The sequence below is a fragment of the Symphodus melops genome (assembly GCF_947650265.1).
Source record: "Symphodus melops genome assembly, chromosome: 10".
In the NCBI taxonomy this organism is placed as follows: Eukaryota; Metazoa; Chordata; class Actinopteri; order Labriformes; family Labridae; genus Symphodus; species Symphodus melops.
The window spans coordinates 14,300,157-14,314,690 of record NC_136700.1 but is presented as its reverse complement, the minus strand read 5'-3'; the positions used below and the strand labels follow the sequence as shown (position 1 = coordinate 14,314,690).

The 14,534-nt window shown below is 40.3% G+C and overlaps 1 protein-coding gene across 2 annotated transcripts in view; it reads right to left on the bottom strand.

The window, feature by feature from the left end:
* The window catches only part of pde2a (phosphodiesterase 2A), a 138,982-nt gene that overhangs the window by 80,710 nt on the left and 43,738 nt on the right, over window positions 1–14,534 (bottom strand). For both annotated transcript variants that reach the window (XM_079353914.1, XM_079353915.1), the window contains one exon: window positions 14,240–14,330. In XM_079353914.1, coding sequence (XP_079210040.1) covers window positions 14,240–14,330 — 91 coding nt within the window. The remainder of the gene's footprint in view (window positions 1–14,239; window positions 14,331–14,534) is intronic.

Below are 14,534 nucleotides of genomic sequence, written 5' to 3'. Positions count from 1 at the left end.
AGACAAGAGAGTTGATTTATCATCACACCACATATGCCCTCATATCTATTGTGCAAAAACACAACATTAAAACAAGTACAAAACCTACACTGCTTTGAGAAACGGTGTCTGTCTGGCTGGTAGCTCTGCTGGAGCAGGGGTAGATCAGTGTTGTAGCAGTCAGACTGCGACAGTGGGGGCAGAGGGATGTGTTTGTACAGCTTTCTGAAAATGCTGCACATCTTCCTTAACATAAGTCGAGTTGTTGCCGAGCATTTGCACCTACCTGCTGCCCTAAATTTGATCAAAACAGATCTTTATGAATAAAATCAACCATTAAACTGTAAAAAGAAAACAGGGCTGTCTGTACATTTTGCATCTGTCTTGCATTCTTTTGAAGTATATGCTGTGTAACGTTGTTTTTACTGTATTAAAAATAGTAACCACAGATGGAAGGAAGCTAATTACACAGTTCGACGAGGCAAAAAAAAACGCCTTTTAGGGTAGGGGCAAACTGAACTCTTAACAGTCAGAAAAGCAGTCTACAGGCTTTGGTGTTAATATGAAACTCACCAAAGAGAATTACACAAAACAATGTGGAACATGTTCAAGCAGCTGTGAGCAGGCTTTGACAAAAACTCGGCTTAAAAGTATGACAGTGCATTCGTTTTATCGGTGGATTTAATGCACATGAATGCACCCATGATGAATGGCTGTACAGGCTAAAAGGGTTGTTCAGAAGATAAGAGAGCAGGATACAATGGTGGAGAGGAGCAGATTTAGAGACTCAGGAAGTAAAACAGATTGAAGGAGAGGGAAGGAAATAGGAGAAAATGTGGAACAGCGGGGAGGGAATTAAACAAAAAAGTAAGTAGTAATGAGAAACGATGGAACATATGCAGAGAAAGCAGGGTGGAAGAAAGAGATAAATAGGGCTAGAGACCGAGAGACAATGAGGCATATCAGGCAAGGAATTTAGATCGAGATGACAGAAGGGAGAAGACAGGAAAGATAATCTGAAAAGGAGGAAAGACAATGTGAGTCACTGAGAGTATAAACTTAAAAACAGCGTGGCAGACAGAGAGAGAAGGAGGAGGCAAGGAGAGAGGACAGATGAGGGAAGCGATGGTGGTCCTGATAGATGAGTAATGTCAGGTTCATTTCCTGAGGAGCAGAACAAGACAGAGCCCATTTAATAAGTGTCACACACACACGGAATAATGTTCCTTCAATTCAGATGACATTACACGGACTTGCATTCATTTCTTGGAGGCTAAGCCAAACCATAAACCTCACCTAAAACCCATTCTTCACCCGATAAATGAATTAATTAGGTCATGAGGATTTGGATTTGTTCCCATAAGGAAGCTGGGTCCCTTCAAAGGAAAAAAACAACATGAGTACTACAAGTGGAAACACAGACACACACAAGGTCACACATCAAAAGAGTGTTAGGTGTATTGTCTCTGTAAAGTATTTCAGAGCCACAGAGTGTGGCTGGAATAGATAACATGTCATCTAAATCTCATCTGATTTAATGAAATAGACCTGCTGTTTAGCATGCTGCTCTCTCTCTCTCTCTGTGTGTGTGTGTGTGTGTGTGTGTGTGTGTGTGTGTGTGTGTGTGTGTGTGTGTGTGTGTGTGTGTGTTCTGCTTGTAACACTTTGTGCAGAGTTGCAAATGTGTCTGTTTGTGTGTGTACGCTTACCATGCTCAGCACAGGTGCTGGCAAGTTTAAATGCATTTGATCCGAGGCATAAATGTGTTTTTGTTGGCATAGTAATGAGGAAGCGTAACAAAATGTCATCATAAAAACACATAACGTAATCATGGTTATTAAATTAGAGGACATTTCTGTTCGCATTGTCTGTGCCTGCCCATTTATTGTGCTCTATGTACAAAGCTGTCCGCCTGTCTGTCAGTTGATCTCTCTTCCGCTATACGGGTTCATTTTGTGCAACTTGCAACTGTTCTTAAGAACATTTCTCCAGGGAGCAATACAATTGGTGGTTTAATCAATGACCACCTGTCTGCCATTGGCTAATCAATGCCTGGGCAAACATTTAGATTAGCTACTTGGTAAAGGCAGATAATTGACTGTACAGGCTTGACAGGCAAGTGACGCATAGCCTTGTGCATGCTGGGTAAAGGACACAGAGATGCAGATGGACGAGGAGCAGCAGATGGAGAAGTTGAAGGAAACAAACAGGCTGAGATGGAGGAAGTGAAAGAGGAACCAGGGAGACAGGAAAGAATGGTGAAAGAAGAAAAACCACACAGTTCGTGGATCATGAAACGGTTCACTGACCTCTGGTTAATTGGCTCTTTCACTGATTAACCTTTTATAAAGACCCGAGAGACAACCAGTGGCTGAGTCTCAGTGCTGTATGCACAGAAGCTATAGTAGTTAAACTGAACAAACCCAACTGTCCTTCTCCTTTGACCAAAGCAATTCTGACAAAGCACTTCAACGAGACATCTTGTGTGCAAGAAAGATTCTGCTGCTTCTTGTACACGATGAAGAAAATCCTGTGGATATTGTGGGAGCAGTTAGTTTTATATGCTACCATTTCTAAATGACCTGTTTAAATAGTACAACATAATAAGGAAAAGATTATACTGTATAGGCCTCATATTATTTGTGAAACATAAGTTGTTCAATGAAAGCCATTTTGCCTTGCAGCATTAGACAGACATCCTTTGCTTGAGCTGTTTCACCCCCGTCCAGCTCAACCAACTTGTGTTGAACTGAAATTAAGATTATGAGAGCTGTGGTCCGATCATAAAAGACGGCAGCAATAAGATGAGCTCAAATTCAGCCAGCCTGCTGCCTCGTTAAATGACTGATTCAAACAGCCAGTATCGGCCCTACTTTAACCTGTTCTTGTTTCAAAAAGGACCCACAAGGTATCCTTCAGGTTCTGAGTGAAAAACAGCAGGCTTTCAACCAACTCCAAAGTACAGCCATCGACAGCAATATAAGATACAAAGACCAGGATGTCAATATTTAAACACTTCACTAAATATCCATGTAATGTTGACTGTATGAGAATACGATAGAGCCCAACAGACAAATTGGCCAGCAGATAATATTGGCCAATATTAGCATATTATGATGTGATTATCTGTATTGGCTAATTTTATATCTGATATGAAGATAGAGCAAGGTTTATTAAGTGCTACTTTGTAAGTTTTAGTTGATAATTGTTTATTTTTTTAAATAAAAATGTATGTTTTGTGCACTCTTGTTATGCTGTCCAATAAAGGTTTTTGTTCAGCTACATATAAAATCTTCATTGTAATGTTTTTTTCACAAGCATTTGAACGATCATGCAATAAATGCGTGTGTATACACAGCATATCTATTTATTTACTTATTTATTACAATTGAAGATAGATCAAAGAAAGACATGGTTGATATATTGTGAAGGTGTCTGCCCCAGAAATCCCACATCGCTTAATGAACAGGCTCTGAAACAAAAACATGGACTACAAGTATCCTTACGTAAGAGAAACGACAAAGTAGATAGATGGACAAAGTGTCAACATCACTTCTACACATGACACATTGGACACGCGCTGTTCTACACGCCTGTCGGGTGGTTTAGCAGTTATAGACTGTGACATGGAATCCCTGAAATTAGACATGGCAAGACTCTTCAGAAGACAGACCGCAATTATAAGAAGTTCAAGGGTAGCTTGGCGAGAAAATGTGTGTGAAATTACAGCGCACTGAAACAAGGCAGGAAAAAGGGAAAGATAAACAATAGACGGTGTGAGAGAGAAAAGACAGTGAGAAAAGAAAAGCTGCGACCCAGAGAATCTAATGTGACAGTTTAATATGGAGATGACTAGTTAACAGTATTCCTCTGGCTGACAAGTCACGTCATAGTCCCAGCAGACAGCAAAGACATGAAAAACTTCTGTGTCAGTCAGAATCAAGTGTGCTCAGGTTTCACTCAGGGCACAAAGGTTGGACCAAATATCAAAGATCAAACATATAAGGGTTTTTGTGTGTGTTGAAAAATCATGTTTGCATGAATTAATTTTCAGTTTCTGATGATCAAATGATGTTTGAGCTCTTCTGATGCCTTTAGGACGGACGATTTGACTCTTGTTAGACATGTCCTGTTGCTTTTAACGTACCAAATCAATACCCAGACTCTCTTTGACTCAAGGCTATTTATTAATAATTAGTATGATATTGAGCTCCCTGTTTGTGACTGCAATAAATTACCTTTAAAGCTGAAGTACTCTCCTCCTGATATGCTCATTTTACTTTTCTGCAACATGCAATTACATCAAATTTATTTAACTTTTAACAAACCTGCTTTACCATTCTTCGACTTTTTTAATTAAAACTGAGAAACCCGGGCCCCCTTCCCCTCTGCAAGGAAAACACTCTACAAAGTCTATTTGAAATCTTTTGTTATGCTAGCATGGATGCAATTTGAGTTTGATTTTCATAAAACGAACCCCAACAAAAGGTGTGACCATTAAAAAAATCTCACTAACACTGCATCAACTTCAATATGAAGACATGAAGATTTTTGAAATTGCAGAAACAATAAAGATAACTAAATTGTACCTAATCGAGCCAATCTGGCTCACATTGACGAGACTTCTCTTTTCATAGACGACCCTTAGCTCTATCATGAATGATGTTATTAAAAAGGATTAACTTTCATTTAATTACAAACTAATAACATTTTAACGAGTTTTCTTTTTTTCGGTTTTATTAATCAGAGTTGATGTTCAAACTCTAGACATCATATTTGAAATTCCAACTTATTTTTCGTGATGTGAATCTCGAAGGACTGACTGGTTGATTTCATCTGAGTGAGAAAGAGCCAACTTCAGCCCTGAGCTGTGCGAGACGTATCAGACAAACACAGTGCTTCAATCTCATAAATCTTTCAACCGTACAAATCCATGTGTTATCACTGATAGAACCATCATAACTTCATAACCTTTTCATCATTTCTGCAGGTGACAGCCGCCACAGCTTAAGGCACACGCTACCTATCCAAACACTATATAACGATGCTGCTGTTGCTGCTGCACAGACTCATTAATGACACCTTGATGCTGCTCATATGCTGATGGTGATGCCTCAATGCACTCTGCTATATCTCCCATTCAAACACTAAGAAACTGTCAGTGAGTGTGCTGAACTGGAACACTGAGGAAGGTCTCTCTTTCCTTCCTGACATTCAGCCTGGTGGCTGTGACCAACAACCCCAGCCGCCATAACACCAGTGCTTCGGTGGAGAGTTCCGGTTGTATGTCTTTGAAGTCGAGTGTAAGCACAGATAACGACTTTCATACAGGACCAAACATTTCATGATTTTTTTGTCTTTTTTGGTATAATCATGGAAAATTGCATTACATTCGAGGACTAGACATTTACATATTTTAGACAATTTTCAGTTCAAATGTCGTTTGGCTTCTTGGTTTTTTTCAAGTACTTGTATAGAATGCCTTTAAGAGTTTTACTGCTTTCATTCACTTGCTATCGTGCAGGTTTTCAAAGTGTTTTCATTTTTTGCCAACTTGCAAAAACAGACCAGTGTCTTGATCATTTAAAATAGCAGCCACAATATGCAGACTTGGATTAGAGTTGATGGATGTACTTTTGTTTTAAGAATAAAGGATTTAATGCTGTCTGGGAAACAATCTACCCAAACCAACTAAAAGTGGCCGTGCTGGTGTTACTGCAACTAAAGCGGACTATTGTTTTTTTGGCCTTATTAACAAGCACAGCCGAGTAAAGACCTAATAGCATTTGATCCCTGGTGTCGGGCCAAAACTGAATTTTGATGAACATTTAAATACCAATAAGGGTTCATGCTTGAAATGCAAGACAGATAAACACATTGACAGCATATGACTGAAAGAAAATATTCTGCTTTGCAATGAGCATTCCTGTGACTCATAGTCACAGCACATTATTTTTGCTGGAATTATATGAGACTCTTCTGGACTTCAATATTCAGACCTATTTGCGTGCCAAAAGCAGCTTGCATTTTACTTTGACTGTCCCTACAGATATAGAAGATCATATTTCCCTTGCAGCTGACTGTCAGTGTGTCCACAGGGATGTCTAAAAGCCACTCACATGTCTCAATGTATCCCTCCTGAAGCAGCTGAGCTTTTAGAGTAAAAGGTATAGAGGCCTTAGGGATGCTGATCTCTGTGCCTATGGAACATTTGGTTTGAGTGTGTGAAAATGCGGGGTTGTGTACAGTAAATAGTAGCCTGTGTGTGAAAGTGTGTAATTGTGCTTGCACGTGGAAATGGAAGGAGATCAATCTCAATTATCAGTGTGAACTGGATCAATAAGGAAGTCAGTTACCCATGTCTGAGAAAGGTGACTATATAGTGACACGCCATGTGCCAGAGATGTTCTACACACACGCATGCACCCACACTCAAAAATACCCTTATACACACTGCACACGCACACACACACACACACACACACACACACACACACACACACACACACACACACACACACACATGCCCACATCTATTGGGGTGTCTGGTTATTGCAATTTCTGCCCAATGAGAACACTGGAAGTCAGAGATACATGAAGGTCAGTACAGCAGAGTGGCACAGTGTAGGTGAACCTTCCCCCACACTCAAGTGTGCACACAGACGCTGACTCGCACAAAAGCACACAAACAGTGTAAGAGTGCTTCAGAGAAAGGAACATGCCCCTCAGTTTTAGTCAAATCCCCTGGGGAAATCACATATCACACCTCTTCACGTGCTGGGCTTTTACCCACTTTTTCTGCTCTTTTCTTTTTTGCCTTTTATTCTCCACTCTGTTCAAGGTTCCTTCTACTAATGTGCCGTTACCACAATGGAGGGACTGCAAATTGAATGGGACAGAAGGAGAATGGCACTAAAACCCAACAACCCCCGAAAAAACACAGAAAGATAGGAGAGAAATGAAAAGTGCATTGAACAGAAAACAGTTCTATCTATCTATCTATCTATCTATCTATCTATCTATCTATCTATCTATCTATCTATCTATCTATCTATCTATCTATCTATGACAAACCGTCTATTACTCATGCTGCCTCTGCACTCTCGTCCTTATCTTGCTGGTGTACAGCAGAGATGCCAGATGAAGACAGAGCCATGTTCTCTTTTAGAAAGCAGTGTGGGTGGACCACCCACTTTAAGTTTTAGATAGATTTTATACATTTATAAATCGCATGTTCAAACTGTGGGACTTTCACTTCTCTATTGCGTCTTGTCTTTAATGCAGTGGTTGTCGTATAGGAGGCAAAACCACGGAGCCGGGAAGGAGGGAAAAGCGGTGTGTGTGTTTGTGTGTGTGTGTGTGTGTGTGTCCGAGTGAGTGTGTATGTTAGGCTTGTTTGTTTAGAACTTCAATGTACTTATTAATCATTTTTTTACTTAACAGGCTTTAGTATACTCCCAGGATTGGTTTCATAATTTATATTCAGGCACAACAGTCCAGAAAGAAAAGAGATAGAGAGAAAGAGAGATCTCATTAGAAGTAATATCTCCCATGACTTCATGTTATTGATTGTTATAAAAAGATGTAAGTACTTAAAGTCAACCACTGTGTTGTGATTACTTTTATAGAATCAATGTGTTAAGAGGCTAAAAACAAAGATGGTTGTAAAGGGAAATAACAAATTGGGGGACATACTATTTTTAGTCATTTTGAAAGGAAGCTGTTTCTCTTTGAAGCCAAAGGTTGATAAGAGACCGCACTTATGTCCCGCTGCTGAAGTTTAAAATAATATTCCACAATTTTAGCTCCCTGTGTGTAATTACCGTATATGCTCAACTCAGCCAACAAACAGCGAATGTGTCATGACTATCAGCGAGCTGTCGAGAATGAATGAGGAGCTCTACTCGTACTTTTTGGAGTTTTGCAAGCCAGCAGGGGGTTTGCACACCATCAAATATATAATTAGATGTTATATTTGGCTGAGTTGCGTCTGCAGAGTGGAGGACTGTGGAAGTACAGGAAATAAGCAAACACACGCAAGCACACGTACACATGAGCAGAGACAAAAAGCTCACTCGACGCCCTGCAAGAAACCACTTGAGATAAAATTCAGCAGCAATGAAGAATACAGTCCATTTATCAAAGAAAAAGCTCCAATCATGACACACATACACACACACATATGTACAGCACTCTGCTGAGAGGACTGCTGTGCAGTGAAGGTGCCCTTGTGTCTGTGGTCATTTATCACAACATTCAAAGTGACGTAACCCAAGCTCAGCTGTCTCTACTTGTATACATTTCTTCTAATCACTTTGAACTCTGCAGCACGTAACGCAGTGGTGTGTCCCTGAAATGCTAAACACTTTACACTTTACCCTGTGTTTTTGGTTTTGCATCACACAAAATCGCTTTCAGACCTGAGAGAGGATAAATGCAGCACAGCAGGATGAAGCAGCACAGCAGGAGAAAGGATTAAATCAACAGAAGAACTTTATATTGTAAATTAAAATTACAAAGATGAAAACCAAACAAAAAACAGGACAAATCTCCAGCAACTGGTTGATTTATCACCACTAATATAGAGTAACTACTTTATATGATTTCTTTTGAGGTCTTTCCTTCTTTTTTCTTTTGCTGTTTTACTTTAAAATAACTACTGTACAGTAGTTTGAATGATCATGTATAATGCTCTGACCTAGTCCACCTGAGAGCTTGAGCTACTGTTTAACTAAAAGATTGAGTTCAATCAAGAAATGAAGCTAATTCCACACATTGTAATATCACTATGTGAGCCAGTTGTTCTTAACCAAAAGAGGTTCCTTTCAGATTTTCTGATGTCTTAAACTTTCGTATGGTATCCCTGAAATAACTTCTAAAAGAAGAGAATTTACCCATAAAACAGATATAAACAAAGAATTACATTTTTTTATATCGTTTTTGCCCAAAACAGTAAAATGACTTAAGTGCTTTTCTAGTTGTGCACGACTCAAAGAGCTTTTACAACCCAGGTCACACCACAACCACACACTAATGGCAGAGGCTGTTGTGTAAAGTGCCTGTAAGTATTAACTGATCCATTCACACACCGCTGACGAAGCAGTTAGATCAACTTGGGGTTAAGTGTCTTGCCCAAGGACACACAGGACATGCGACTGCAGGAGCTGCAGAACGAAGAATCCCCAGACTTTCGGGTGACCGCCTCCGACTCAAACAACTGAGCCACAGCTGCTGTAAAGTGGGGGGTTCTCTTTCTGTACTATATGAAGGAGGAGAACATAGTCAAACAGACTTGTGGATCATCTTAGATTTATTTAACCATGGTCAAATAACATAAAAACATAATATACATGATCTCACAATGATCGACAACATGCTTGATGATCAGCACCTTACAATCACTGCCAACATGCTGGACCAGGATCTCACGATCACTGGCAAAGTATTCTTCTGTAGAGTGTTCCTTATATTCTTCTGCGAGAAAGTCAGCCCACAAATACTTGACTATTTGTGTACTTCTCTATAAGGCTAGAACCAAGAAGACAGTTGGCTGTAACCCAATAATAACTCTGCTGCTATAATGAGATCTCTTACACACCAGTACCATAGCTTCACAAGCCTAAAAGAATTACTCTCAGATGGTTGACACAATTCAAAGATATATCCACAAAATTATAAAAGATGAATGAATCCATAAAACTACCTTCTATCAGTTGCCTTACACCCTTTCGGAGGAGGAACAACAATTGTTTTACCTATTTAATTGTGTTATATGAGATATCATGGATGGATGGATGTGTTAAACAGTAGGATCATAAGCTCCTACACTGTAGGTCTAAACTTCTGGTTAAATGTCAACAAAGACGCTTCAACTGGACAAATGAAGAAAACGTTATAGCTTAACATTCACAGTGCTGACATCTGTAGACATCATCATTAGATTATTATTGATGCAGATAGTTTACTGAGGGGTTTTTATCTTTACTGTGTGTTCTGTGTCTCTGAGTCAGCACTCGTCGGTGCTTTTGCTGCACAGAAGAGGGTAAGGGTTAGTTTATCTTGCACAGAACAGGTGGGTGGTATTTTAATGCCTGCTCTGCTCTCACACAAACCGATGGAACAAACCCCAGAATACCAAAGTGAATTATGCACAAGACATGGTCAAAATAATGCTATATAAAATAAACCCTCAGACTGTTAAATACACAACATAAAACAAAGTCTGCAAGCTTGTTCACACACATCACTCAACTTGCACCACACTCCGGATCAGCTGATGCACTGACCCAACTAACCCACGACCATCACCGACCAGGCGATCGATTTAAGCTGTCAAATCACACAGCACATTCTCCCTGCTGCAGCTGGCACTTATGCGTGTCACACCTTACCTGTTACCCTCGAGTCCCCTGGCGTTTGCAACAGGGTTGGGAATTGTCACACGTTATGGATCCTGTTCCCAATCACTCAAACCACAGGCGATCGATGTAATAAAGCAGAGAAGAAGAGTGCACAGCTCGTAGACAGAAACTCAATAGCTGGTCAGACTTTCACATGATGTTCACAACAACTCTACGGATCCAATAGCTAGATTTAGCTGGGGGAAAAAAATCAAACGTAATGAAAAAGCAAAGCAGGTATTCAACAAACTGTTTTTATGGTGTCTGGGTCACAGGGAACACGGCTTCTGCAGGCGCTGAGGGCCATTAACTACAGCGGCTATCTGGTGGGGAAAAATTACTTACCACCCAGTTTGGCTAAATGTGCTGAATATCACGATCTGTATTCACTGCTTCACGCACATTAGACTGCTGGTTCGTATATTAAAACTAAAAGCAGAGTAAGAAGAAAATCCTATTAAAACATCAGACTGAAATGTCCAAGTCAGGTTTTTGGAAGAAAATGGTTTCCAAGTGTCAAAGTGACAAACTGAAAATGTAGGGACAGCTTTATTAATGTACTTCAATTTAAAGTCATCATTGGATTAATGGCTGATGAATGAACTGTATGTCTTCCTTTTATTGCTTTTTCATTTGGCAAAAGTCCAAATAATCCTCTGATACGTTTTCAATCACTAATTACTCTTTCAGTGTGAGAACGCACACTAAGCTCAAATCAGCTTTTTCTTTCTTTTTTTTTAACCAGTAATATCTTCTAAAGAAGCTTGCATCATAGCCTTTGTCTTTGATTCATCTGTTTTACCCCAGAGCAAGATTTTCAACATGTACCTGCTTACTCTTTTTAAATACAGGGGATAAACATGGACAGTTTGATTTAATTTTACAAACAACACGTAGAGGTGTTGTGGCGAGAGCAAAGTTCAAATTATCATGTTTGGAGACCAACACTCAAAAGAGTGATCTGGCATCGACGTTTCAAAAGTCTGAGCTCAGATAAGAAACCAAAGTTAATGGCAAGCACTGACTTGCACACTCAGAAGTGTGACTGAAATAACGAAAAATAATTTCTACAAAAAATATTTTAGCATTTTGCTCCTGCAGTATAGGCTCAACCCTGTTTGTCCCCCACTCTCTAAAAAGTGTTACACTGCAACTTTAGAAAGCGAAACCTTCTCTGTCCAGCGAAACACTTTCATGTCAATAAGGTCAGCCTATCTGGGGCACTGCACTGTGGAGTTCCTGGACACAAACTTGCTGTCACATAAAAATACACAGACACAATACAGCTGAATTGTATTTATGTCCTAATGGCCTTTTTCCATAAAGAACGTACCATTGCTTTAGGAACACTACGTTTTATAAATGGAAGGAAAATGAAAGACATCTGTGCAGCGATGGCAGGGAGCTGGAGGAAGGGTTTTGATATGTGATGGGGGAATGGGTGGGAGGGTCAGCACAGGTAGAAAAATGCATGCTGCTTCAGGTTCTCTTTAAAGAACCTGAAGAAAGAACCTGTCTGCTTTGTTGAGCACCAGGCTTCATAGACAGTCATAAATGAAGGTGCAGTAAAAGTCAAGTATGTTTAAATATGGACAGTTATTAAACAGAAAAAAAGATTTGAAAGACTCAAGAACCCAATGTGATATACCCAGAAGAGATCTACTCGAGCACCAAAGCATCAACTAGAGGATTGTAACCTCAGTACAAAATAACATTATCTGATGCCTCAAAACTCAAATAAAACAAAAAAAAGGAAAATAATGGCTTTAATTCATTCTAGTTGTCCACGAGGAAAATCCTAAATTGAAGGCATCCCTAGGATCCACACAAACTTGTTTCGTTGAATTTTGAGAGTGAACTAGCCTCTCCTTCACAAACACACACGCACCAAAGCACCACCCAGATTCCCTGACAAAATAATCCTCACATCTGTTCAGCTGGAGACCGAGAGGAGATTAACCTGCTGCTTTTACTGCCTCATTGGCACACCACCACAAACATATCTACAATCACACACATACAGTAAACTCAGCAATATCACTCCTACATCCCAGAGGCATGGCTTCATGGCAAATACACAGATTCATAGCAGCACAAATACAGAAATAACCACAGCATTCGTGGACACTCAGAAGCTTCCCATCACAGACATCTGCGTTTAAATCTGTTAAATCAGAGGACAAGAGTCAATGACATCACCAAAACATTTTCATGGAGCCGGAGCCACAAAACTGCAAAACCTCTCGGGATTAAGAAGTTAATAGAAAGAGACTTGTCTCTTTGTTTCAAGTAGCTCCTGCAGGTGGTGCTGCATGCAGCGCATGTTCAATGGCAAATTCACTGAATTACAGTACTGCTGCACTTTCACAACAAACCTTTTACGAACACAAAGCGAGGAATGCAGCTGGGCAAGCTTTAGCAACGCAACATGACAAAAGAAATGTGTGCTGCGTGCTGACACTGTAAAACTGTAGAGACATAAACACACCCCACCCAGGTTTGTCTGATCATTAAAAGCAATGTTAAGAGAGTTATTGAGATACAAATCAATCACAAACACACACAGAGCATAAAAGTTCTAGTGAATGTGTTTATATGTGTGATCACGTGTGTGTATTTATATTTTTTATCATTGCCCTGAAACACACTATAATACATTAAATGAGCGAGCGATTGAAGAGAATAGGATTTACATGGTTTATTTATCTCTTTCATGTTTGAATGGCAAAACCCGCGATTGTAGGGTTGTGTGTCATCAAAGTGTGTGCACATGTTCCTGCGTCACCGTGCGTGTGTATCTGCCTAGGTAATTGGATCTGAGAACATGTCGACGCTGGCAGCCAGTCAAACATTATTTTTTTTTCTATTTTGCTGCCAGCATCATTAAATCTCTCTGCGATGAAAAAAAAAAGAAAACACCCATGCAGGCACAAACACCCCAACACACCCGGCATGAGGACAAACACACACTCTCAGAGAGTGCATGTCTGCACGTGTGAGTATACATAAACGCAGCTATTTCAGATTTTAGCTTGTGTGTCACAGATCAGAGTAACACAAAAGACCCAAACGAGATGTCAGAGGGAGAAAAGCTAGAGGCTCACCGCTCTGGGGATTTCAAAAACAAATTGCATCAACTCAACTGTAAAATGTAGTGTCCTATAACACACACACACACACACACACACACACACACACACACACACACACACACACACACGTGCAAGTGACACAAACACACACAGACGGTTGCACTCAAAAAAAAAGTCACCGTCTTTAATTTCCTTCCTTTCATGTTTACTGCTGTTTTGTTTTATCTTTCAGTCTTTTATCTGAGCTCTCTCACTGACACACACAGTAACCCACCGCCTCAATCAAAAGGAAGAATAAGACAGAGAGCTGCAGCAACAGGAGCTGAAACTTACCTCCTCTGGACTAAAGTTCAATGCTCCCAACAAACAAGAAGTGTTAAGGGAAGGCAAAGGGTCAGGAGTGTGTCTGTCTAATGTGATTTTGACACCTATGTTTGTGTTTTGGCGTGAACATGTCATAGTCTTTGGTTTAGTTTCCAGGCAGGACAAAGACAGTAAAAAAGAGGAAAGGAAAAGGAAAGGGAGAAGAAGGCATAGGGTGTGAGGTGTAAAGCATCCTGTTTTCAGACAGCATAGCAGGTCAAGAGAAGAGAGGAGAGGAGAGGAGAGGAGAGGTGAGGAGAAGAGAGGAGAGGTGAGGAGAAGAGAGGAGAGGAGAGGAGAAGAGAAGAGGAGAGAAGAGGAGAGAGAAGAGGAGAGAGGAGAAGAAAAGAGAGGAGAAGAGAGGAGAAGAGAAGAAAAGAGGAGAGGAGAAGAGAAGACTCTTACCTGGAGTTGCTGGGACAGTGCAGTGGACTGTCTGGTATTCAGAGCTGGAGCTGAACTCTCTTCAGGACGCAGAAACACTTGCTGACCGCGTCTGCGGGCATCAAAAATAACAGTCAGGATGTGATTGTGTGTGGTTACTGTGAGCACATGGAGTCAGCTGATAATCATTCTGATAAAAATAAAAACGTACACACAAACACACACTCCACAACTTATCTTTTCCCTCAACCACAGTGTGCAGGAATGTAAAGGTGTGTGTGAGGGAATGTAGCGTGAAAGGTGAGGGTGTTTATGT